General features: G+C 47.5%; 1 protein-coding gene across 5 annotated transcripts in view; it reads right to left on the reverse strand.

Moving 5' to 3' along the window:
* Positions 1 to 4,485: 4,485 nt before the first annotated feature.
* The window catches only part of NDRG3 (NDRG family member 3), a 378,731-nt gene continuing 356,320 nt past the window's right edge, over positions 4,486 to 26,896 (reverse strand). For 2 of the 5 annotated variants that reach the window (XM_079322019.1, XM_079322018.1), the window contains exons 4-16: positions 16,685 to 16,790; positions 15,904 to 16,024; positions 15,360 to 15,422; positions 14,979 to 15,039; positions 13,305 to 13,391; positions 12,700 to 12,756; positions 11,427 to 11,530; positions 10,988 to 11,053; positions 10,478 to 10,529; positions 9,108 to 9,155; positions 8,303 to 8,480; positions 6,495 to 6,533; positions 4,486 to 6,008 (exon numbers count right to left, since the gene is read on the reverse strand). In XM_079322019.1, coding sequence (XP_079178145.1) covers positions 5,830 to 6,008; positions 6,495 to 6,533; positions 8,303 to 8,480; positions 9,108 to 9,155; positions 10,478 to 10,529; positions 10,988 to 11,053; positions 11,427 to 11,530; positions 12,700 to 12,756; positions 13,305 to 13,391; positions 14,979 to 15,039; positions 15,360 to 15,422; positions 15,904 to 16,024; positions 16,685 to 16,790 — 1,161 coding nt within the window. In that variant the 3' untranslated portion in view covers positions 4,486 to 5,829. The remainder of the gene's footprint in view (positions 6,009 to 6,494; positions 6,534 to 8,302; positions 8,481 to 9,107; positions 9,156 to 10,477; positions 10,530 to 10,987; positions 11,054 to 11,426; positions 11,531 to 12,699; positions 12,757 to 13,304; positions 13,392 to 14,978; positions 15,040 to 15,359; positions 15,423 to 15,903; positions 16,025 to 16,684; positions 16,791 to 26,896) is intronic. The other 3 variants (XM_079322021.1, XM_079322022.1, XM_079322020.1) reach the window with 3 other exon arrangements.

Genomic DNA, 26,896 nt, shown 5'->3' on the forward strand with positions numbered 1-26,896 from the left:
GAGTGAGGTAAGAGACAAAGCTTTTGGCAGGATGGAGCCTCGTGTCAGGGGAAGGTCTCATGGGGCGTTCCTGGCAGCTGTCGTGTCCTTGGGTGTCATAAACAATCAAGGTGTCCCGAAGTGCCCCCACACTCGTTTCTGAGGCGTTTCACCAGAATGAAAACTCCCCAGGATGGGGGAGGTAGCTGGGCCTGAGTGTGCTTCAATCCAGGGGCTTCTTTCCCCCACTCCCGACAGATCACTGCAACCAGAGCACAGCCGAGCTGCAAGCCAAGGCTCAGCAAAGGCTGACGGTGGTGAGATTCTTACCCTCCTTCTTCCTTCCCTCCCTCCTTTTCCTCTTTCTTTTCCCTTATCCTTGGCTGATATTTTTGTGGTTTCATGTTGTTGGAAATGATGCGACTTAAAATTTTCCAAGTAACTTTAGTCATGTTTGTTTGCATTTGGCAAAGGGGAAAGAGGGGTGGGGGGTGGGATGGAAATTGAGGTTTCTCTTCAAAAGACTGTTCACTGAGGGTTTGAGTTTCACTAGGTGAGGCCTGATGGGCTTCAGTCAACAAAAATCAACATCTGCAGGGTGGGAGTAGCAAGAAGATGCAGAGAAGAAAAATGGACATTAACAAATCTGCCCTTGTTAGGTGGGAGTAATCTGGTCTGGAGAAAGATTGATAAGAGAACCAAAGAATGAGGATCAAATTAGCATTGAAGGTGAATCCAGTAGGAGATGGAGTACTGAGAACTGTATAATGTAGAACCAATGAATGAGAATTTCTTTGGGTTTTCAATGTATAAATGTGTGAAAAGTCTGGCAAAGAACAAGGTGATCTGGAATGATTTCTACTGCATGTCCTGTCTGGAATAAAGTAATGCCTGATTCTCTAGCACTTGGCAGATAGTATTGGAGAGTTTCTTTTAGTCCTGCAGAGCTTTGGTGACAATTTTGCAGTGCTTTCATATTGTTATATTACTATAAATAATAATAATCAAAACAGCTACATCCCACTTTCCTTTACAACCAACTTGTTCATAAATGAACCCTGTGTACCTGTATTTATACACATGGAGCATTTCAGTATTGTTTCACTCCAGTCCACCCCAAGGGCTCTAAGCAGCACTCTGGGTGTTTGTAACACAGAGCCCTTGTCCCTCCAGAGGAAGTGGTGACACAGCTCTTGGGGATGTCTGTGCTGCCCTGATCTGCCCAAAGTGGCCACGAGTCACAATCACAAGATGCTCCAAACACTGGGGAGCAGCTGGGAAGTTCCTCTCCCTGTGAGGGTCCTGTGTACTCAGAAACCACTGGGTGGGGAAGACCTGCTGTGTATTCACAGTGGCCCACACTGGGGTAGCTGGTGGGTCCTTCCCTGTCCCAGCACTTGTGGGTGAGAGGAATGTGGGGCTTGTGTGTACAAAGAGACTTGCACTGAGAGATGAAAGTAACAATGGGATGGATTCCACTGATTGATGAATGGAAAAAGATACTGGCCTTTACAAACAAACTGTAGGTGTGCTGCTAAATGAAATAGGGTATTGAAAGATGAAAGAAGCAATGGGGCAAAACTATGAATTCTATAAGAATTAGCAATTAAAAGGGAAGGTTTTACATTAGAAGGCAATCTCAGGTGTCAGGCATTCTGGGCAGTCTGTGCCTCTCAAGTACCTCAGCCAATGGGGAAAGAGAGAGGGAAATGCAGTTGGGAAAATAGGATAAAAAGGGAGGCTGTGTCCTGTTGGTGAAGGAATAGCAAAGACTTATGAATGCCTAGCAAGTAGTTCTGAAACAAGAGATAAAACAGAGATGTTAGCAGTATTTGACATAGATGCTGAAAATAGTTATGTTAAGGTTTGAGGCCTCTTCTTTTATTTAGATAATACCAAATGCCACACACACCAAAGAACCAACAGACATCCTGTCCCAAGCCTGGCAGGAAAGGTCTGAAGAAAAGGGTTAAAGCCATAAAACATGGTAATTTAGTTGTTCCTATAGGTTGCATGTAAATATTAGGAAATTAGTATATTGTATTAGATTGGTTATTGGGATTAGAATATCTATCATGGAAAAATACTTATTGTATTGCAAATGGAAAATCCCTTTTTTGCTTTTTGCTTCTTGTCTCTCTTCTCTTTTGGCTCTCTTACTTCTTACCTTTGATTTCTAACCTCTTTCTAAGCTCTCTTTCTTATACCCACACCTTATAATAAAATGCAAACCTGAAGAACAGAAAATAATAAGTTCTTGAGTTTGTCCAGCGACTGTCCAGCAACCCACCCCCACAGTGTCCTCCAAAAATTTGAGAGATCCCAGGGAAATGCCCCATTGCCTCTCCCTTTATTTTAATAAAGAAAAAAGGACTCCTCTGTGTCCTTTTTGGACATAAACCTCTGGTGTTTGTGGAATTAATTTTCCTGACGTGGGTCTTGATGAGGCTTGTTGTGTCCCTTTGGAACCTTCAGTGTCCCTGTCCTGCAGTGCCTGGGAGAGTAACCCCATGGGCAGCACTCTTGCTCTGCTCTCCTGTGGCTGATGGATTCTGCTACTCTTGGGAGCTGTTGGACCCACTCTGTGCTCCAGCCACTTGTTAAAATCTGCTTTGTGCCCGTGGTGTTCAGAGGCTGCAGCATTCAGATGTGAGAGGCAGTGCCCTGGGAAGGAATTTGCCAGCATGAGTGGCATATCCTGGGAAAAGGAGATTCTCAGGACAGGGAAGTTGGAGGGCTCAGAGGCTGCTGGTGATGGGGAAGGATTTGAACAGCCTTTACAACCCCATCTGTCTCATTTTACCTGGGTCCAGGTTATAGGTGCCAGAGCAGCAGGCTCTTGACTGTAGTCCTTTGTGTAAATGCATCCAACAACCTGGGTGCAGGTTGGTGATGGAGGGAGGAACTCAAGAGCCACGTTGGTTCACATAACATGGGTCAATAGCAAAAATAAAGGATGCAAAACAACTCTGAGTTACCTTGGGGCCCCAAGCATGGGAACACCAGGACAAATCCCGGCCTGTTCTATGCTGGACTGGAGCTGGAGGCTGGGGCTGAGCAGGTCTGTGAAATTCTGGGTGGAGAAGGAAATGAGAAGGTGATGGTAGGTTGCAAGATTTGAGCTCATCAGACAGGAAAATGAGGAAGGGATTGGAGCATGTCCAAGCAGGAGACCTGCAGCTTTTGAGTTAGGGGGAAGTCTTGCTGCATTGGCCTCAAAGTGCAGAGAGGGAAGGAAGAGAGAGATGGTGCCAAGCAGCAAAATTGCTTCTGCACCACCTCTAGGTGGAAACTCCATCTTTGCTGCTAAGGGCCTGTTGAAAGCAGAGGCTCAGAAGTGAGGCTGCTCTGAGGCCTTTCTGTGCTGTTCAGGCCCCTCAGCCCTGTGGTGCTGCTGGGGTTGGGGCTGTACATGAGTATTTGCAGTCTGCTTCTCTGAATACTCTATCCCTGGCACAGACCTATTTCTTTCCCCCTTGTTCCTAGAACAGCAGTTGTGCATGTTAAATTACACTTTTAAACCTATTGGGCTCATGAACTTGCCCAGAGTTGGCTGAGGACCAGCACTGGTCTGTGGCTGGCTGCCTGCTCACTCCAGCTGGAGCCAAGGCTGATGGCAGGAGCAAATCCCCTCAGGTTGTAGCAGTGGAATCAGCCCTATGGGCAAGTCACAGTATGTTCACCAAGCCTCAGCTGTGAACAAAGTGCCTTTTAATTGAGACACTACAGACAGTTATTGCTGCATGTCCAGCAGGATCCTGTTTTATGGAACTTACAATCCATGTGTTAAACAGGTTTAAAAATCAGCTGCTTTGGGCACAGTCAGGGGTGGTTCCTCCCTGGCTGCTGGTCTCAGCAAGCAGAGTGGTGAATTATGGGGGTGAGAGCACCCTGAGGGTCCATGGCTGCTGATCCAAGGCCTGCAGACACCCATGCCCCTAAAACAGCTATGCTTGAACTTTTGGGGTCTGATGGATGCTGTTCTTCCAGACAGTCCAGGCCCCAGGGGCTCTCCATAGGCAGAGACACCTGACAGTGGGAGTAGAAGCTGGGTCTGGAAAGCAGCAGGTGAAGAACCAGGTGCAGGGTGGCTGTGCCAACAGACATCCCCCTGCTGCCCACAGTGCCCTGGCTCCTCTGCTGCTGTGACAGTGGTTAGCTCTGTTTCATGCCTGTGCAACACACCAGTGCAGAGCACTGCTCCAGGGACAGCAGCTGGCTCTGAGCACTGACTGTTCAGAGGTGGTTTTTGCCAGTGCTGCTGCAAACCTGTTGTTTCCATTCTGGACATTTCTAGTTGCATTCAGGCAGAGGCCAGCTCTGCCATGCCCTTGACAGCCTTCTGCCAGGGGCCATGGGGCTGCCAAGCACATTATTCTGGAGCAGAGGTGCCCAGTCCTCTCCCTGCCCTGGGGACAAGTTTACTGCGTGCAGCAGGAGACACTGGGACTGCCAAACCCCCAGGGGTGCAGGTCCTGCCAAGAGAAACACCAAAAGCACACAGTGTAACAATGAAACTCAGTTATAGCTTTATTCAGTAACCGGTACAAAGTCCCCCTCAGGCAGAGCCTCCCAGTCCCATTCCCTACCTGAAATGGAGCATGACCCTAGGAGGAGCTGGCTCCCATTGGGTCAGGGCTGTTCAGCAGTGAGGAAAGTGTTTTGCTTATCAACTGAGATTTGCAGCCTAACCACTCATCCCTTTTCTCCCATGAACAGCAGACCCTGGATAGACAGCAGGCATCTGCTGTCTGCCCTGGTGACCCAGCCAGGTGTAAAAAGGCAGCACAATTGTGAATTCCACAAAGACTGTAACTACTACCTGCACAGAGGTGCTCACTGCTCACCCTGCTGGCCTGACTCACAGCAATGTGTGACTGCTGGCTGTCACATTCACTGGTGTTCCCTGCCCCCAGATAATTGCACCCTGTGCAGATCCTGCCTGGGGCAGCAGCAGTGGGACACAGAGATGGCAGTGCAGGAGATTCTGGGATCTCCCCCTGGCAAGAGGCACTGCTTCCCATTTCACAACCTGCTGAATGTTAAAGATTCATCTGTGCCAGGGTGGAACAGCGACCACATGTGACTGCATCCCATCCTTGTGCTGGGTCAGCAGAGGGTTGCAGAAGTGGTCTAGAGCCAGGGCTGCTGGAGTTCAATCCCTTGTACTGGGTTAATAGTGCATCGTGTTAGTGTAGTTTACTGGTTAATTGCTTTGAGCTTTCAGGAGGCTCAGATAAGAAATCACTCTGCTCCTTCTCAACACACATACATAGGTAAGACCTAGACAGTAATCCTGACCCTTTGTCTTTCTCAGGCTGCATGGCATGTGAAACAGCCCTGGGGACACACAGATCCTCCAGCGGGTTCTGCATCCCAGCTCCACACTGCATTGCCTGCTCCAGTGCCTGGAGTGCCACATCCTTGTGGTCTTTCCCACATCCCACCAATGACATACCAACTGCACCACAAGGGCCCTTTAGCAGAAGCACAACTAGAAAGCAATTCTAAACCTCACAAAGCCACAGAAATTATATTTAAATGAAGAGGGGAGACAACAGCTGTCATCTGGATTGATACACAGCACAGACAGGAGATGGCATCAGCATGTACAGTAATGGGGCTTACTAAGACTGTGGAATGTGAATGAGTTTTAAAGAGACTCTGATGCCAAGGGAATACAGAAAAGATCAAAGTAATGTCAAGTACAGACTACCAAGGAGGTGGCTGCTCGGATGGGCATGCACAGGTTAGAGAGAACAGTTAATGCCATGTCAGATGAAATGCTAAATTCTGAGTGGGTTCAGTGGGGAGAGTGGAGCTGTCTGAATCCAGAAGAGGGGCTCCTGCCTAACAGGATACTTCCATGGTTTGAGGGGCAACCTGGAGGTCAATTCCTTCTGGTGTTCCAGCACTCCCTTCCCCATGGGTGCTGGCGTGAGAGCGGCTGCGGCTGCTCTCGCCAGAGCCCACGCTGGAGGAGGAGTGGCTGCGGGAGCGCATCAGCCGCGTCATGCTGGCTGCCGGCACTGCAAGAGAGAACAGAGCAGGGGCTCAGACAAGGAGCCAGCCACAGCCACTCAGGCTTGTGGCACTGGCTAAGCACAGAAAGAGCTCTACCCTTCCGAAGAAAACTCACCCTTTGCTGCCAAAATTAAGTCTCTGCATGTCTAAAGCAAGATGTTTAAGGCTCAGTTTCAAAAGGTCCAAGGTGAGCAAATGCCAACAGTGTAACTGATCATCTGCAAGTGCAGCCACAGCCAGTGTCTGTGCAAACCAATGCAGCTGTGGCATGGATGACCTTTTGAAAGTTAGTCTCATCACTCTAGAAAACCACAGAGCTGAAGTCATGCAACAATCAACAATATACAAATGAAAGGTGGAAACCCATAGCACACATGGTACAATGATCAGCCCACCCACAGCAGGACATGCTGAGACAGAGCAAAGCACCCAGAGAACAATTCCACTCAGCACACAGACCGGGGCCCAGGTGGATGCATGGCTGGAGGTACCTGACTCAGTGCTTAGGTGGCTGAGCTGCACATAAGGGACTGGAAACAACATGAGACAAGGAAAGGGATGAATACAGGAAAGAACCAATTAGTTGCAGTGTGTGACTAGTGGCTGCACTACTCCTGGGACCCCCAGGTACCTTTCCTTCCGTTCCCAGCTAGTACACTGCACTGAAAGCTCCCATGATCTGTTAGAACAGCTGCTCATGAGCATCTTGGGGCATGCCAAGCTCACCTAAAAACCCGTAAGGGCCAGCCAGATCTCTTCAACGCCTTTAGCTGAAAATCACACAGTACCTGGTGACATTAACTCCCCACTGCACACCCCACACCTGCTTAACAAGCTACTGTTTCCCTGGGATATACTGTGTAACTCCAAATTCCGGACATGGGATGATAGCACCAGACTTCTGCTACAAGTCTCTTTCAAGGCTGTTTCCTGCAGTGTCAGCAGAAGTATATCCAGCTGTTTCAGCCCATGGACAGCAGGCACAGAACAGCTACTGGAGAGCTGGTTTCTGTATTTCTAGCAGCGCCCAGCTATGTTTTGCTTCTACCTTATTCTCCCCAAGAGAACTGACCATGCTCCACAGTGTCCTACAGTCTTGCTCATGAAAGCTGGGAAAACTGTTCTGGGACCAGCTGATTCTGGAAGGAGAAAATTGGCCTGTCCTTCCCAGTGCTGCACATCCTATTGACAGAGAGCTGACCCCCAAAGTGCTGCCGAAGCCCTTCTCTGACAACAGCACCTGCTGACTGTACTAACACCAGGGACACAAGAGACATGGACATTGAAACACTTCTAGTGAGGGTGAGGGACCCTCCTCACACAGCACCTTCCTCTGCAGGATCAGGTTCCTTTGGCCAGAACATGACAATCCTACATGTTTGTTTTACCTGCAGAGCCCTGAGGAAAAGCACAGGTTCTGCTATGCCCTGACCATGAGCTGGCAAAGCTAGTAGAAGACCACTGCAAGTGTCCCAGCTCTCAGTGGCCATGCTGAGTGGTCAGCCAGTCACACAAACCAACCCTAACTCCAGCTTTTGAAGGCTCATCATCCACAAAAGGGAACTCCTGGTCCCAGCAGGCAAGAAAGAGCTGCTGTAGAGCACTGAGAAGCCCTTCTACTGATATTCCTGAACAGTAAAGCCCTTCTTGGAGACAAAGAAGTAAAGAAGCCCTTCTCCTCTAATTCCTCAGGAACACCAAGGGCAGGGAGCTGAGCAGTTGTTAGTCTGACACACTCAGATTACAATGTCTTCTGCCTCCAAGCATGGGGAGGAAGCCATAGGGCAGGACATGCACTAGTGCAAAGCACAGCTCTCTCTGGGCTCCCTGGGTGCCTCAGGAATACTTATGGTATTATTTGGATATGTTTGGATATATATTTGTGGACCTGGGGTACTGCTGATGAGTCTGAGAGAAACAGGAACATCTGAGGAGAAAGGGAGGAGTTCTCATACCTGGACTAGTCATGAGGCTGCACTGCTCCTTCACCTTTGAAGAAGGTATGCACAGATCAGTTGTTCTTTGGAACACATTTTTCTGGACTGGCACAAAGACACACTTAAAAGGTTTTACCAACACCAGCAACCAGAAAGGAGTCACCAACACATGTCAGGGAACAACACTAGCTTGCTAAGGCATGTCAGCACACTCATTGATTTTCTAGCATGGATCAATCTCCTGGCAACCACACTAGCTCAGGTGTAGGGACACAGATGCCAGTGGGCTCAGATGGACCAGAAAGCTTGAGCTCCCTTCACGACAGCTTGCTCCAAACCACAAAGTTGTGTTTGCCACTTACTGTAGCCCATTCCCTGCACAAAGTACTTGAAGGCTTCAGTCAGCTTGCCAGGCTGTGGAAACAGAGAGGGTGGCTTTAGTGCAAGCAGAACAAAGGGCTCTGTAGCACCCAAATGCCATGGGAGAGCCAAGGTGTGTCTCACCTGAACCACCTGGGGCAAGCCCCCGCAGTCGGCCATCTGCAGCAGGAAACAAAAGGCAGGTTGAGCTTCCTTCCCTCCCAGAGAGACAACCCCAAACCAAGCCAGCAGTACCCACCCACCAGGGCTGAGAGCACCACACTGCAGTTTCCAGCACCTCAGCTCTACAGCCAGAGCAAGGCCAAGGTGATACATCTTCAGGGACCTGCTGCTGAGGGACCTTGCTCCCATTGTCACCAAGTGATCTCAGGCCACTCCAGAAGCCCAGCACCTTCCCAGTCACCTCTCCCCCAGCCATTCTGCCCAAACCAGTCACTCTGCACTTCCACACAGCTGCTGTCTGGCACACTGCAGGGCCATGGGTAAGGGTGGGAAGGACAAGCACACAGCCAGGAAAAAGGATGTTGTTGATGCAGAGAGCAGGGTACAGGCAGGGCATCTCTGGTAAATCTCAGGGGGGTCTTCCCTGACAGTTGAAGGTGGCCATAAAGCAGGGACTGGGGACTCCCTGACAAACTCTTCCCCTTCAGCTCTGGCTCCACGGAGGAGAGAGCACAACCCTGAACGACTGTCCATAAACTTCTCAAAGCCAAATGTATGGAAAGCAAAAACCTAAGTGGGGCTGAGTAAAACCAGTGTTTTCATGCTGGAATGAACCTCACTCACCTTCAGAAGTGTAGTTTTTGTTGGGTCAAGACGTGAATTGCATTCAACCTAGAAAAATGGAGAGAGGAACATGGTGTCACATAGAAAACTTGAAGCCTCAGATGTAAAATGTGGAGCAGCTGCACCAGAAGCAGTGTCTGTCTTCAGCAATGGGAACTTCTCTGGAGCCAAGAAGGACTGAGCAAGAAAGCAAAGACCATGTAGGAAGTGAACAATGAATAAAAGAAAAAAGAAAAAGGAATGGCAGGTGTTCCATCTAAGGGACTTTGTGATGACAAGTCATGACTTCAACTGAAATCATCTCCTAGTTTTGGGATGTACTATAAAACCCTGGAGCACCTTCTGTGCTCTGACAGCAACACTGGGAGGGAAGGAGACTTATGTGCAATGCAGCATGAGGGAGGTCACTCAGTTCCCTGTCCAGACAAGGAGGCTATGACCATCTCTTCTCTGTAAGACTGCTGCAAAAAGGGAATAGGCAGGGGCTCTACAGGAAAAGCAACCTCAGCAGGGGAGGTTATCCTGGGCTGGGAACCTGGGCAGCCAGAAAGGCCACTAAGATGCAGAACACCCTATCCTGTATTATTCTGTGGCAAGTAAGCAACAGGAATCTCCAAGGATGGTATCCTAGTAAAGTCAAAACTTGCAGACTTAATTTCAGACTTCCAGATCAAACAGACCAAGGCAACATGCAATGGCCAGAAATGCTCTCCATGCATGGCTCCTAGGTTCAAGTTACTGCTTTAGGAGTCTCCTATACTCTGCCACAGTTTTAGCTGCTTTTGTTCACAACCCCCTGGTCTCACTACAATCCCTGGATGAAAGGGAGGAGCAACATCCACCACAACCATACCACCCTGTGCCATGCCCTGTTTAAGGCTTTGCTGGGAAGGAAGTAGGTTATGGGTGTCTGCAGAGCACAACAGCTCCTAAGTGCTGCCTTCCTGATGGCACAGTGCTCTAAGAGAGCTCTACATGACTCTCAACCACAGGAACTGACATCACATTCAGTTATTTTTAATCCCAGGTAGCCCCAGTGTAACAGCAAAACAATAGCAATTTGAGACTTGAACCCAAGTGCAGGCAGCAGCCTGCCAGAATTTGGGGAAGAATGCACAATCCTGAACAGGGTCCTCTACATCACCTCTTGGCCAGGGTGCCCATTCAGATTCTGCCATCCTCACCTTGGAGTTGCCCTGAATCAGGGCCCCTGAGCCTTGGTTCTCCCATGAGCAGCTGCAGGACTGAAAAAGAGCTTGGGACAAAGAAGCACTGTCTGTAACTAATTCTGAGCAAGGTGAAAGCAGTGCAGGGTGCTAAGTGACTTGTGGGGCTAATGTCACAAGAAGGAAGAGTTCATGGATACATACCACTGCTTCCACAGCAGGTGAGTTGTCACCAACAACGAGTAAGGCAGGGCACCTGGTCAAAAGCCAAAACAGAGGTGTTACTCCAAGTTCATCAAAGGGGTTTCTGAGAAGGTTGAGCTCTGTGAACCAACACCCTCATGAAAGGTTAACAAAAAAAGGCTCAGCAAAATCCCTGCCTGCCAACACTTTGGCATTTTGTTGTACCAAAACATTTTCCAGGGCTTGCAGATGCACCCAGACTGTCCCCTCCATGCATACCAACTGCCACTTGCTGTTGCACACATGTGCCTCTGACCCTGCCTTCTGGAGAATCTCAATGCATTATTAATGAGAGGACTTCCAGACACCTCTGCCCTATTGCAGCTGACAATCCTGTACCACAACCTGGAACTGTCTTGGACAGTCTTTGCAGTGCTTGGGCTTGGTGCAGCTCTTGCTGAGAAGCAACATATTTTCTGCTAAAGAGTCTGCACAGTCAGCAACTGAGACAGGCTGATTCAGACAACTTACTTGAGTGTTTTTGCAATTGTTTCATTGACACCAACAACTGGTCTCTCAATTTCCAGGTCTTTACGACTGAAAGACAAAACAGAACAATTCTCCATTAAATCTGCAGAGGAAACTGGTCATCATGGGGGCACACAAAATCCAACATGAGTGCTGGCTCCAGCACCCAGGGAACTCTGTGTGTCATGCCCTGAGCAGCAGCCCCAGCAGTCATCCCCAGAAAACAGGATCCATCTCATGGCATTGCTGTGTGCCAGAGACGAAAAACTGAGGGTCTGGAGCAGACAAAAGGGCAAGGTTTTGCTCAGGGTAACAGCTGAAGACTAGGCTTAGCACAAAGGTTCCCCTGATACAATACCCAAATAGGATAATAACATGGCACCAAATCTACTGAACAGAGAAGCTATGGGAGCTGTCTATCAAGCAAAAAGGTATCCTGTACCTGTTGTATGAGGTGAGGAACAGTTGAAGGTTATCTTGGTTAATGTCCTGTGCAATATGAAGCCTGTATGTTTGGATCAAATCTAGATTTGCCTGCAGTTCCTCCTGTACAGAAGCAGAAGAATTGAAAAACAGGAAACATACTTTTCACAAGTAAAGAAGCAATGGTCATAAAAATGCCAAAGCATTAAAGACTGTCCATCCACATCATTCCCTGTGAACAGTGACACAGGGCAGCAATCCAGACTGCAAGAGGATCCCAGAGACATGAGGTGTTCATGTGATGTGCTGTACATGCCATGCTTTGGGAATGTGACTTCACTTTTACTGGCAGTGCACAGGCTGCTGCAAGAGCACAGGTATCCTGAGACTGGGTAAGTTAGCTCCCAAAACTCAGTAATGCTGACACAGGTACAAATCACTCTGCAGTCAGCAGGTCTTCCACTTATGCTTAATGTTTAAGAAGCAAAGTACATAATAATACTAATGAAGGTAATAAAGTAAAACAAATATGTTAACTGTAAGACCGTGACCAAAGGGAAGTTCATATTCAGCATCCAGTTCTAAGAAGAAACTACATTCTGAGAGAGCCAGAGAGAGCAGGGAATGCAAGGAAGCACTACAAACAATGAAGGGGCTTGACAGTGGGAGGAGAACAGGATGTGCACAGGAGGAAGCAGTGCTGAGAACCAAGCATTCCTTTCAGCACTGATGTGGTGTTGCAAGAAGACTCCAGGGCAGGGACTGATCTGCTGTGTGGCATATACAGTGTGCACTACCCCTGTCATTGCCCAGTAAGCTTGCTGATTGAGAGACAGCTAATCCCAAACACAAGGCACTGCTGCATCCAAAGTTTTCAGGAGAGGCTGGTTTGCCTCTGCTGAAACTGAAGGCTAAGATGAAGAGCTGCAGTTCAATATCTGGACAGACACAAGATCCCACTGCCAGCTCCCAGCTGACCTGTGCTCTACCCACAGTCCAAAGACTTCCATGCTGGCTACAGAGAACTGGCTACCACTTGTTTCTGCAGCCAGTGTCCTGGGCACCACAAAGAAGTTCTACCACCAGTGCATGGCCTGGAGACAGCCAGGACAAGAGTGAGGATGTGTGTGATCCACAGCATGCCAACCTGGATGTGAGCTTGACACACAGAGAAAATGGTACTACCTGTGGCAACCCTTATCTGATGGACCAGATTTGGGAGCAGACACATACAGAAGCCATAGCTCCATGTACAGTTGCACAGGCAACATTAGCACTTGCTGGGTACTTACATGGCCAAAATGATGTGCCAAGACAATATCCACTATGTTGGTTGTCCAGCCTGAAAACTGAAGAGTGATTGTGAATGAGGAGGAGAGTAACAGGAAAATGCAGTTTCATCACATATTGTAAAACAGGTGTTCAGAGTAAAGAAAACAATGAAGAAACTATTCAAATTATGTAAGAAGCAGATGCCTGAAACTTGGGATGAACATGCAAAGCTTCAAAGAAACTGTGTATACACAACACAGCTCTCAAAAACACTTGAAACTTAAATAACTTCAAGGGACCAGAATAAGAGAATAATTAAGAGATCCATTCAATATCAATCAAATGAAACCTGCAAACAGAAGTACTAAATCAGAGGAAAGCTGAGTGATGCAAGCAGCCCATCTACATTTCTCATTCACATGATCACACCCACCCCTGCTCCTATGGCAGAGGCCATACTATACCCAAACTAAGAACATTGCAGGGAAATTTCACTGCAGAAATGGAGCTGTACAATTTCCACCAGAAATGGGAAAACTCCTGCATTCTGTTGGGGTTTTTTTCTCTCTACACACTGTTCATTAGGTGCTGTGGGGAGTACATGTGTGGGAAAGCAGAATCTCACCTTGGATGCTGCCCAGTCAATCCATCCCTTTGCACATGGATCAACATTAATAAGAACAAGTCCTTCCACCAGGTCAGGGTGGCTGAGCTGTGGGGAGAGAGCAGAGGCACACTCAGAAGGATGATTCAGCCCACCCAGTGGTCAACAGCTGGTGCAGCAGCTGGAAAGCTTCTTGCAAAAGGTGCAAGACAAAGTAAAATGCTAAGTAGGGAGCTCCACTGTGCCAGGCAGCCAGTGGCTCCCAGGAAGACCAGACTTGACTCAGTTGTGGGACTGAGGTGCCCCACAGCACCTACAGCCTCAGCAGTGCCTTCTGGTTTCCTGTGCACCTGGCACAGCTGCAGCTCCTGCTCAGGCCCTGTGTTACAGGGCTGGGAGCAGCAACCTTCTCTGCTCCAAACCAGCACCTCTGTGAGGAACCTGAACAAGCTCCTGTGCATGGAGAGCAACTCCTTCTCCTCAAGGAAGAGGCAGTTTTCCCAGTGGAGATAGGGCAAATGGCAGGGGAGTTAGTGCTGAGACCCCTAAGTCCCTGCAGCATGGAAAGCTTGAGCAGCAGGGGCACCCTCTCCCCAGGCAGCACCCCTGCTACCCCTACCTACAGACACCCCTTCCCCTGCTCCATCCACAACCCAAAACCCTCCAGTGTACCTTGGGCTGTCCCTGGGCAGCATGGGCATGAAGCACTTAGGAGAACTGCTTGCAAACACAACTCAGAAATCAGAGGCAACCAGCCCCTGTCGAGTTCTGGGCTTGCTCCAAGGCAGCTCTCCTGCTCTACTGCACTGATGTGAAGGAGAGGGAAACACCTCTGTCCTCAGCAGGAAAATGCCCACAGCCCAGGGAGTGTGGCAAGGGCCTTGTGACACTTTGCTGAGGACTAAGGCTGATTTGCACAAACTCCTCTTTAGCAAGGCTGAAAACTACCCAAGATACAGAAGGCAAGGAACAGTGAAACACCAGTGCCTCTCAATGCCTGGCTCAAACCTGACTGCAGGGAATGGGAAACAGAACTTTGTGTAAGGAGGGGCAGCTACCCAGCACAGTGGCTTGAAGAAATGATAGTGGCAACTAAAAAACTGGCAACTCTCTGCACTCAATAACCTGAAGCAAATTTTACTGAAAATGTCAGATTTCTGGGTTTTTTAAATGCTAACTCTGAAAGACTCAGGCAAATTCCTGGGCTGCTAAATGATATCCACTGATTTCATATGAACACTGCACTAGAGAAAAATGTATAAGCAGGTACTGCAATAGATGCAGCTCTCTTGTATAAGTATAGAGCAAAATATGATTCTTTCCAGTGACAAAGCACATTCCTCATCAACACTGATTTGCAGGACATCACCACATCCATTCTTTGGTGCCACAGACAGTGGACACAGTACACAGTAAAGCAGCCAGTCCTGTGAAGACTCAAGACTGGCTATTCCTAGCACTCAGGGTGGGCACTGCTGACTCAAAGGCATCACATTACAATCCTTCCATGCCTGGCACAGCTTCAGAGTAACCCTGACTGCTTCAACATAACCATCTGGATGGAGGCAGCTCTCCCATGGCTCCCTGCAGCCCTGCTGTAATTACTGAATGTTACTTTGCCCCTGCCCCACACAGTCAGTCTGATGAAGGATGCCCACAGCCCACATGAGTCAGGAGCAATGAAGAGATACTTACTGCACACCTGCTGAGGATATAAGCACCAGCTCCTAGGCCAATCCCAATGAAGCTTTTCAGGCTGAAATACAGGCATTTCACAGTCAGCACAACTAACTTAGCTCAGCTGAAGCATCCCTAGAGGCAAAGTCTTTCCCCTCTGCATCCAGCTGTGCACTTATGGTTTGTTTTCATAACAATGCAGAAATGATGCACCAGCCATAAATTGTCTCATGTAGCAGTGTCCCCAGCACAGAACCAGACAGGGTCACACTGGTTGGGAGATGCTTGTGCCCCTTGGGAGACCTCAGTGAGCATATCAGTCATGGCAAGCAGAGACAGAGGTAGGTGCTGGAATAGCAGTATCCAGCTGGCTCACCCCATTTCCTTTCAGAGACTTACTTCAGGTGTGTCAGAACAGCAGGTAACATTTCAGCCAGTTCATCCATACTGGGATACTGGTACCTGAAAAGCAAGAGAGCACCTCCAAATATAGAGGAGCCTGACAGAGATTACCTTCCAGTTCCACTCAAGGTAGGAGGGACATCTGGCAGACATGTACACAGGTTATTAATGTGCCACAATTCTGTATGTTTCAGAGCAAGATCCCATCCCTCAGAGAAAGACTAACAGAGCTTTAGGCTGTCTATCTGACTTTGGGCAATCTTTTGGGCAGTCAGACTTCTGTGGCAAGATGGACAGATGAAATGCCAACTCAATTGCAGTGCTGGGTTCATGTTCAAGTCAGGAAGCTGGTACCAGACCCAGCACTAGTGAAGGCTTTACCATGTCTTAGTAATTGGAGAGTTCCCTGAATGCCCCTTGGGAAGGTTCCTCATCTTGCCATTTCCTCTGCTGCTGACACCTGGTTACCACTACACTTAGCTTGGCAGTCCTACCTGGCTCAATCCAGTCTGAATGACATGGATCTCTGCAAAGCTCTTACCCAGATGGGAATGGAGGGGCTCCTTCCTGTTGGCCTGGTGCATCCACATGGCACACAGCAAAATGATGGGTGATCTCTTGCATGTCTTCAAAGTTAAAGAATGCATTAAAACAGGATTTGTCTGCAACAACAACAAAAATAAATTAGACACTTCTTTAAGTTTTATTGCAAGCCACCCTTCAAACAGCATGGCACACACCTGCAGGAGCTTAAGTCCCCACTGAGGGTGCTGGTTGGTGTATGTGCTGTGCCTCAAAACTGCAATGCAGCAGTGAGTCTCAGCAATGGAAGTGCCATGACTGGAGGGCAGGCAGATAAACACCAGAGAGCCTGCAGTGCCCTGGAAAGCAGGGTCTTGCAGCACCTGGATACCAAAGCACTCACAAAGGAGCAGTGTGAGCCTAACGGTACATTTTGGGTGGGAAGATGTCAAAAGAGCAACCGAGCCCACCAGAACATTACACTACTGCTGCAGCCATGTAGAAGGGACTTGTTCACCTGCCCAGCACCCAAGGAATGGATGCCATGTCACAGTGCAGCAAGTCAGCTAGAGCACTACAGTGTTTTGGGGACCTATTTCCACCTTTCCACCTTGGCCCTACCTTTCAAGGGCTGTTGGAAGGGACAGGGGCATGCCACGTGCTCTCTCTCCTGTAACCTTTATCTTTCCACCCTGGAATGACCTCATCTCAGCTCCATGCCAGGCCTGCTACTCCCCAGGCTCAAAAGCAAATACCACGAATAATCACTTTTTCAGGGTCCTGGCAATGCAAGGGCTTACGGTTGAGGCCAATGTCATGGTATGTGAGGATGACAGGTCTGTTCCCCTTGGGTGTGCCCCGCATGGTGACATGAACCACTCCGAAAGCTGTCTCAATGTCATGTTCCTGCAGAGAGAGAAGAAGGAGCCCCAGTGTTACATGTGCTACCTGCACAGGGGACCCTAACTGAGGGCAGCAGAAGGGCCTCGTTCCCCTTTAATACTGCTCTCCTACCCACAGTCCAGCTCTTGAAATGACAGGATGGTTTGGACTGGAAGGGACCTTAAACACCATCTCGTTCCATCCCCTGGCCACGTGCAGGGATACTTTCCACTGTATCAGGTTGCTCCAAGACCTATCCAACCTGGCCAATTCACAACTCTGTCAAACCTCTGTATCCAATCTCTGTGTCCAACCACTGCCCAAAGTAGCTTGCTTTTGTACAGATCTGCAAATGGTTGTCTGGGGCTGCATCTTTCCATGACCAAGATCTCTGGGATAACTATGGACTTTGGAAAAGCTGTGGAGATGTCAGGAAAGCTGGCTACACAACATCACCTGTAGGTCCCTTCTCTCATCTCCAGAAATCAACAGAGAAACACGCTCTTACAGAAACTGGAAAAAACTCCCAATTATTTTCTTGGTATTAAGAAAGCATTTACTTAGCAAAAAGCTTCATGGATCAGCTTGAAGATAGGACATTAAAACCTCAGAAATATGCTTTACTAGTTGACATAAAGTATATTAATTTATTTTTTTTTTAACAGTAATTTCAAATGACCTGAAAGTCATTTAATCAAAGAGAGGACTGATGAGAGTACCTGGCTTGCAGCACACCAGAAATCCACCTCACCCCACCTTCTGGACACTCTGAGGGCTGGTTGAGGGGCAGACTGATTTAGTTCTTGCAGTGCAAGACCCTCCTTCCCCCAGTTGTGCTTCTTTTCAAGGACTCCAAAGTCTCTCTTTCCCCTTGCCCCAGGAATGTGGCAACAGGAGGATGCTGGCCCAGCCAAAACACATGAGGTAGTCTGAAACCTTCTCAAGATTGTCTTTGAAGGATGACAAGACACCTCTCTGGCTGTCCTTGTCCTCAGAATGGGGCTGGGTTTTGCCTGCATGCAGCTGTTGTGCTGTGCATGTACAGAAGCTGCAGCTCTTCTCTAGTAAGCAGCAGACACCCATCTGCAGGTGACATTACCTTACCTGAGGCTCACCTGGCTCCCTTTCCTTTAGGAGGGGACTGGGGATAGGAAAGGACTTGTCAGTGTGTGCAAAGGGAGCATATGTCCACATGGCAGGAATTCCTCTCCTCACTGCAAGGCTGCACAAGGCAGCCCAGGGTGCAGTCTCTGCTTCCTCAGCCTCCAGCAAATCTCCAGCTCTCCCCTTGCTCATGTCTCAGCTCTCAGGGCTGCTCTGCTGAGCTGGGTAAAGTACTGGTCCTCAAGGATGTGCTGTGCAGCCACAGCACTGGACTCCAGTTTAGTGCTCTCCAAGCCTACAGGTGTTAATGAGTTTTTTAAATAAATTGGCCACTTTTGGAGAAGGCAGCTGGCAGTGCAGGTAGGTGGAAGGGTGAAACACAGCAAACTCAATGGAGAGAACAGCAAGTGCCAAAGTGGCCAGAGCCTGCGACCCTCACCTGTACTACCCCACTCCTGAGGGCTGCACTAGGGGCTGCCACTATGATCAGGTCATTCTGCCAGCTCTGGCACTTGCTAGGTTCTTCCATAAGCAGCTTGCACTCATTGAGCTGCCAGGAAACTATCCAGTTGCCTTTTTTTTTTTTTAATTAATCTTGCTTTGTTAGACTTCTGCCAGGTCAGTGAGTTAAGAAGCTCACAGAGAGGTCTGGCAAATGCTGGTTCTGGCTCAGAGCCCAAGGGGAGTGCATGGAGTGGCAGAAGGTTACAATAACCTTGCCCTGAGCAAAAGATCAATTAAACTGACTCGGCTCATGAAGGGGGGACACCTGCAGAGGACGAGGGAGGAGCAGCAAAAGATCAACTATCAAACAGAAGTACAAACACTAAACTGAGGGAACAATGAGAAAAGCATAGAAACAACCAAAGAGCTGATGATACTGAAATATGTCTGCAACACAATCTTTCCTGCAATTACATTGGAACCTACTGCTAAGTAAAGTAAAGTATGCTTTCACCAGATAAGCTCCAGGACAAGGTACTAGAAATAGGAACACACACTTCCCTTCAAGAGCCAAGCATCTCACTGTGTTTCACACTGCAGCACCCTGCATTTGTTTCCTAAAGCTGAGCTTGCATCTCAGCTCCCAACTGGGGAAGGAAAAGTTTCCTTGAACTAATAATCAATTCTTGGTTTCCTGCTTACTTTGATTTTGCAGATTGTATAAACTGTGATTTGGGGGAAAGCCTACCCTGCTACTTCTTCAGTCACATCAGTGACTAAAATGCAGGGAATGTACACTTGTTGGAGGTTAGGAGCTTTTTCTTTTTCCTCCTTTCTCTCAGGGAATTTTCTCTCACCCGTTGGCTAAGAGATGATAACAACCGGTGCTTAAGAGAGACACAAGAAGTGGAGAGATAAAGCCCTTTTTGGGACACAGGTTTTGGCTGCGGGCTGGGCTCAGCTCCTCACTCACTCTCCTCCCCTCGGGGTCCCAAGGGAACGCTGGAGGCGCTGCCGCGGCGGGGAGAATTCACTGCCACGGCCAGTCCAGCCTGGCTGCTGCTTCCTCACAGGGGAGCCCTGCTGGGCTGGGCTGGGCTGGGCTGGGCTGGGCTGGGCTGGGCTGGGCTGGGCCGGGCTGGGCTCGGCCGGGCTCTGCTCGGGCTGGGCCGGGCCGGGCCGGGCTGGGGCTGCTGTTTGCCTTGCTGTACACACACTCTGGGAACCAACTGCTGCTGCTTCTCCCACAGCTTTGCCTGAAAGCCCTGTCATTTCAAAGTTAGAATAATTGGAGGGAAAGGGGTCACATTCTCCATCACAAGGGAGGTTCCCACCTTCCTTGGCAGTCAAACCAGGACAACACTGGACATAGCAGCAACATAAGGAATTCCATCTTTAACAAATCTCAGCAAGCAGTACTTGAAAAATATAAGAAGCTAAACCTGCAAACTTCTCACTCTGCCCTGTACAGCATCAATGCCTCAAACTGGGAGCGTTTAACTTCTTATTTCTCCTGTTAGTTCCCTGGAAAGATGTAAATCCTCCTCCTGGGAAGCAGCCACTCTTCTATGCTCTAAATAAAGTATATTATTTTTAAAGTCTTTTTCCAAGACTTCCTCCTTTCCACAAAGAGAGCAGGAGCCACTATAACCAAATAAGGGTTTCTACCTTCACTTTTTTAACTGCACATCAGCTATCATGATGATCTCTTTTTCAAGATTATCTGGAGAAATAAGACTGACTTTTACCCCCAGCTTCTCTCGTGGTAATTGTGTTAGTTTTTCCAGTGGACTTTATTTTCTTTGAAATTTTCTCTGGAGTTTTAGGGCTTTTATCTAAATCTCTCATTGCAAAGGACAAAATCACTTTCAGATGCCACATGATTAAAGCACACATGACTCTCCTCACCTGTTTGTCTCCACAACAGCTCTCCTATGCATCAAAGCCAGAGGACAGCAACGAGATAGAGGCTTAAACCAGAGCTTAGGTATTATGCTTTGGATGACAACAGTCTCTACACTTACACGATACAACTGCTACCTTGAACTGCCCCCCAAATGTTATTATTTAGTTACATTATTTCTGGCTTATTACTCTTTCAATAGCAGAATAACTCACTCACAGTGGGTACCAGAGCACTCAATGAGAGAACAGGAACTTTGCAAACTGCACCCTGTCCTTGACAAACACACTTTGTCCATGTCCTTGTAGACACCCTTCATAGGAGCCTAGTGAGATGTCCTGCCTGTGTCACACTGCATCAATGCTACCCAGTCCCAAAACAACAATTATAGCATGTTTTTTTTTCCTGGTATTTGCCCTTTGCTTGTGTAGAAGTGTTGTGTTGGAAAGTAGCAGATGCTTCCAGACTCTGGTTTCTTTCTGCTCTTTGCTCAGGCCAGCTATGACACACTATGTCAGTGTAGTTTGAAAAGAGATTCAAGGGTTGTTACCTTGCAGGTGTCCAATTCCAGCTAAGGTCTGAACGCTTATCTGGTCTAGTGCAGGGAAGCAGTGATACAAGAAGGCAGGTGGAAAACATGAGGCTAGGAGACAGCCAGACTTTTACAAACCTGCAGTCTACAAAATAAGGGAGATGAACACAAAAGAAGCCCACAATCCACAGGTTGTGTTTTGCAGAGCTGGATAAAATTCAGTTTTTACTTTGGTACTGAAAGCTTCATCAGAAGTTTTTCTGAAGATATTTTTATCTTTTGCCTTTTTTATACAGTAGGTAAAAATAAACAGCAGCTGCAGCCTCCCTGCTGCAGATGGGAAGGAGGTGTGTAGCAGACGCAGCACGGCTCCCAGAGCCATGCCACACTTACTGCTGGAACACAGTGTGAGGCTGGGCAGGCAGTGGCCATGGACCCACCCAGCACAGCTGGGAACAATAGCTGCAAACACCAGCAGTGCCTGCAGCTCGGGAATGAGAAGAGCAATGATGGAGGAGGAAGAGAAGACGTGGAGACCAGCTGCAGCTGTAACTTGCTGACTTCAGGAGCCTGTGCTTGTGGAACAGCAAAAACTGAGATACAAGTTCTCAAAAATTTGCATCTTGTAACAGTTTCTCAGCCTCCAACAACCTGTAGGTCAAATTAGACTTATTTTACTGGAGTTGTGGTCTTCAACCTTCTGAGGATGGGGCTGCTACCCACAAACACTCATGCCTTTGGTACCTCTCTCCCACTGTGACCAGAGCAGCTGAACCCTATTAATGTGTGGGGTAAAGAACTACATAATTCTCCATCTTGTAACTGCTGATTTTGCATGAGATCTCCTGGCCTTTGGTTTGGAAGCTGGGGAGCAACTGACCCCATTTCCATAGTCCCCAGAAGTGACACCCCAACAGCTCATGACCCTCACATGCCCATTTCTGTGCAGGCAGCCCTGGTGCAGCAGCTGGCCCTGACCCACTGCTGTGCCCCAGACAGCTGTGACCTTGCTGAGCCAAGGGGCTGGCAGGATGTCAAACGCACGCAGGCACATGCTGTGGATGCACCAAGCAGCACAATGGGGCTGCTTTCTTCTCTGTTCCTGATGAACAAGGATTAACTTGCTTTGCTGAAAGCCACAAGCCCTGTGCTGACATTGTCACTCATCCCTTGCAATGTTAAGGTCTTATGCCTCTGGGCTGTCATCAGCCCTGAGCCTATGCTTTCATTTTTCATTCTAGGAAAGTTTGGCTCAATGTGTAGCACATTTTGTTTACCCAAAGGCAGATAAGTTCTGTCCCTGCACCTTCCATCACTTTTTCCATACCATTGAAGAGTATATTTAAGCAGTACAGGTCCCAGTACAGATCTCCAGAGTGCTCCTCAAGTGATCTCAACTGTGAAAACAAATGTTAGGCTTTTTAAATCAGTATTTCATCCATCCACAGTGGACTCTGACTGCATGGTCTCTTAAGTCCCTTAAGAGATATGCCTTAAGACTCCTTTTGCTCCTGTCTCTTGGAAATCCAAGTAGGTTGCATTGACTGACTTCCCTTTATTTATATCACTACTGACTCTTTTGAAGAATTCCAACAGCTTTGCAGAGCAGGACTTCTTCCATTAAAAAAATTACATTACCCTTTCCTAATATTTATCAGAGCAATTGATCCACTAGACTCTGCTAATTTTATCTGGCCATTGAATTCCCAGAATTCCTCTGAATTCTGATCTGTCTTATAAAATGTCTGACAGATGAATCATTGGGCACCATGGCAGCTTCAAAAGAGGAGCATAACCTCTCACTTAACACTTCAACTATTTAATCTTTAAACTTATTTAAATCCCCTGGGTTTATACTTCCAGTTCTGACAACCTGCTACAAATGCATAAGTATTCTTTTTGAAGAGCCTCTGGGCACTGTGGGTTAAGGCAGGGTCTACACTGACTCCCCACAAAGAACATTCCAGCACAGACTCTCTGAGCTGCTCTGTGCCAAGCCTGCATGCAAAAAAATATATATTTCATTTTTCTGCTATCAGAAGCCCTAAGCCTTCCTTCCAGGTTCCACTCTGACAGATCTGAAACAGGACAGTTGGGCTTTTCCCCTTTGCAAATCATCTCTCAAAATCCCCTCTGCCTGCTTTGTTCTGTTCATATATTTAATCTGCTACAGTTTAAAACCTTTTTCATTTTCTCAAGCTTTTTAAAAAATGCTTTGTTTATAATAGTCTCTCTGCCCTTCTGTTAATCATTCTGGCTTTCTGCCACCATTCCTTTTCTCTGCTGTAATGGATGATGGGCATTTGCTCTCTGCTCAGTTTATGTTCAACAATCTTCTCTATTTCTGTGCAGACTTTGTTCTGAACTTTGAGTGTAAAACTAGTGAAGTTTTCTATCGTTTGCTGGTTAGTTTATTTTCTTTTCCCCAAGGATGTTCTGGAATACATTATGGTTCCCATCACAGAGCAGCTCTTGGAAGGCATGGAATACATTTCTCTGCCCCCAGAATCACATCAATGGCTTCTCATGCTCTGGGGCTCCTTAACCTGCTGCTCCACAGAAGTGTGTGGCTAAAATGCAGTGTTGTTACCATGTAATGGATGCAACTTAGATTGGCTGACTTGATGATGAAATGCCACTAGAAAGAGCCCTTCTCCTGTCCCTCTGCCTGCCCCATGTCCAGCGAGCTGATAGTCTTATGGAAATCTGTAATCAGGAGTTCAGGGCTGGGTTCACTGTCCTGTGAGTTTTGCTATAATCTCTATGGTGCCAGCTCCTGAGAATCTCTGCTATTCATCAAAGAGCCCTGCACTTCAGAAGTGTGTGTGAACCATAGTGGCTCAGATACTAGGAGGTGATACAACACAACCCAACAGAAGCTTTCAAATATCTGAGATCAAACTCAAATAAGAACAGCTGGAAGGCATTCCTTGCTGGGCATCTGCAGAAGGTCAGACAAGGCTGGGATATTATTCTATTTGCCCTTAACATTTCTGAATGCTTCTCAAATTAAAGAGGAAAACCCAACTATGTTTGCCAAAGCCTGAATCTACTGTGGGACTGATTACAGAAAGAAGTAGTGACTTGGCCAAAGGTTCAAACATAGGAACAATTTCTGACCGCCAGTCTCTGCCTTTGGCCAGAGAGGGGAACAATGACAGTGCCACTGACAAAGTGCCACCTGTTAAAGAATCCATTCAGGGCCAGTAGCTTCAGGTGCAGCTGCAGTGGAACTGCAGGTTGAGCTCTGGGGGGGCAGGAGCCCAAGCCTGCAGCAAGAGACCATGAACTAAAGACCCTTTGCAGAAAAGGGCCCTAAGACCTAGAGGAGGCCCAGAAGGGGACCCAGACTCAGAGACACTGCAGTAGTTGAGGACCCTCAGACTTTCCCTGCACTATGTTTGGGGTCCCTCTTTGGAGGCACCAGCTCGAGCCCTTATTTTGTTGCTTTGCTATTTAGTTGTTGCACCATGATTAAATTATCTTAGGGATCTGTATGTCTGTGACTCTGTTACGGAAAACCTGGGGTAGAGCCAGTAAGAAACCTACTGTGCCTGAGTGTGGGATGTGAGCTGCCAGGGACTTGGTCCCAGTTCAAGTGGTGCAAGAGAGACTGCCAGAGTAGCTCCAGAAGGGTTGGACAGGGAAGTTTCCTTAACACCACCAAAAATTGCCAATACTGAGAAAAAACATTGTGACTGAAGGAATGAGGCATCCAGTGGCAGCCCCAGAAACTCACAGGCAGCAGAAGTAGCAGTCCAAATTCCAGCCGTGCTCCCACAGACCCAGGTCACAGTGTGATCCAGTACTTAAGTTTTAAAAGTTATTAAAGGCTGAAGCAACCATTTGTTTCACAGTGGGAATGATTAATGACTAGAATTCATATTACCAGTGCTTTTCATGACTAATTTATTAAGCTGCTTTTTTGGCATTACCAGACGAGTTTTACTCCCAATGTGAAGCTGGCTCAAAGTTCAAAATTAATTCCTTAGAAAAACTGGGAATTTATTTAATTTGCAGACTGACGATAAAGAACACATCTGCAAAATCCCTTCCAAAAAATTCTTTTAACATGAAAACCAGGGAGAACACAGAGCAGCAAGGTGTCTGTTGCTTGCACTCTGCTCAAGCTTGTTGAATGTCCGTACTAGCACAGGCCTAGAAATATCCCCAAAAAACCTTTCAACTTAAGGACATTCAGTTCCTGGTTCACCTAAGGCAAAGAAAACTGCCTCTATCATTTTGCTGGAAGGTGGGGGAGATGCAGATTACTAAGGGCAGGCTATCCCCTTTTTCACTAACTCTGTGGCTACAGCTATTTACTCAACATAATCTTTGCTGGTCTTGGCAAAGATGAAAAGGAATCACACCATGCTCCTGGGGCAGCCTCCCAGCTACCAGCTATGGAGAGATTAAAGCAGACACTCCACTGCTCTTGGACACAGCTGCCCTCAAATTTCTACACATTACTAAAACAATACCATAAACTATGACTATAAGATAAGAAAAACATATTGTAAGACTGTAAAACATCACCATCTGGTAACTCTTCCCATTATAATACTGCCAACCTTAAGACAGCTGGCAGCTGAGTGCTTCCCATCTCCTTCTCAGTGCAAAGCTATTTTGAAAATAGTAGAGTTGAAGCCATATGGCTGCATGGGAAGCAAATAAAAATTTGATTTAAAATAACACCTTGAAGTAAATAATTCATTTCTATACAGAGCAGAAATTTATTAATACAAAACACAATATGATCTTGTTGTGTTGTTTGAAAGACAGGTGTTGGTTAAGAAAGGAGGAGCCTCTCTTGAAATGGAGAATGCAAACCCCCTCCCTCCAAATTATTATAATTTTGAAATTAAGGAGCTCTCAGGCAGAGATATGGGAATAGGGATAACAGTTCTTTACCAGGAAAAATTAAAATAAAAGTACAGTGATACAAAAGAGGAAAAAAAAGAACTGAAACACTGACAGAGTTAGAATACAACCTGACACCCCATCAGTCAGTCAGGGTGTTGGTAGCAGTCCCATTAAATGGTGGCTGCATCCTCCTGCACTGGCAGATGTGGTTCTGTTGAAGTAGCTGTCCTACAGAAGGGTGTCGTTTTCTTCCAAAGGTCCAGTGATGATGTGGGAAGGTCTGGTTTTCCTTTGGAATCCAGTGGAAAAAGGCTGCCCTGATGTTCCAAGATTTTATCTAGGTAGAAAAGGCTTGGCTCCTTCTCCTGCCTGGAGCATCTCCCAATGGGATGATGTAATTTTATCAGTCATACAGTGGGACTTAATGGCCCATTAACAGAAGATATCTCCCTGGAGGAAAAATGAGTTGTGGAAAAGATAAAGATAACTGCCCCATCTGGTTTTAATGGATGGTAATAGAATACAAACTTTTGGTTATATCCTGCTTTGCAAGCCAAGACAGATCTATACAGACAAGAATTGGTTTCTCGTACTCTGTGTAATTGGATTAAGTCTTCAATAAGAGAAAATCTAGGTGAGAATCAAGAGCAGCAGAAGAATGAGATATATAATCTGCTTACACAAACTCAAAAGCAACAGGAGTTCCAAGCACCTGTTCCAAAGGCAGGTGACAGTGAAATATGGACCCAGTGCATCCCTGTGACCCCTGCTAATGCTCAGTGTCAGCCAGCAAGAACTGGCAAGTCACTTCCAAACACAGACTGTGCCAGGGAACAGACACTGGCTCTGCAGTCAAAGGAACTCAGTCAAGTGAGCTACAACATGAGCATGGCTGACAGGCCGGGTTTGTGCTCCCAAAGCTGAAATCATGAACCCCTACAACACACAATGCTGAGACCAGTAAGCAATTCACAACAACATATCTGAGATGTAGAAAGATGCATTTTCCATTTCCTGCCCGGCCCATGTGTTACAAGAAGCAGATAAAACCACAACTTTCTTGCACTCCTGTCAAGCATCCTGTGTCATGAGCAAGGCACCCAGCACAGACTGAGGAATATGTGGTGCTTCTTCCTCCTGCTCTAAGAGTAAATCCCCTCTTCTCCACCTGAGGCAGGAAACTGGACCTGCCTAGATCTGTAATAGTTCAGGGTGAATTAAACCATGGCAGCTGAGCTCTGCTCTGCCCAAGGCTGGCAGGGAGGCACTCTGCACTCCTGTTTT

The sequence above is a fragment of the Erithacus rubecula genome (assembly GCF_903797595.1).
Source record: "Erithacus rubecula genome assembly, chromosome: 18".
Lineage (NCBI taxonomy): Eukaryota > Metazoa > Chordata > Aves > Passeriformes > Muscicapidae > Erithacus > Erithacus rubecula.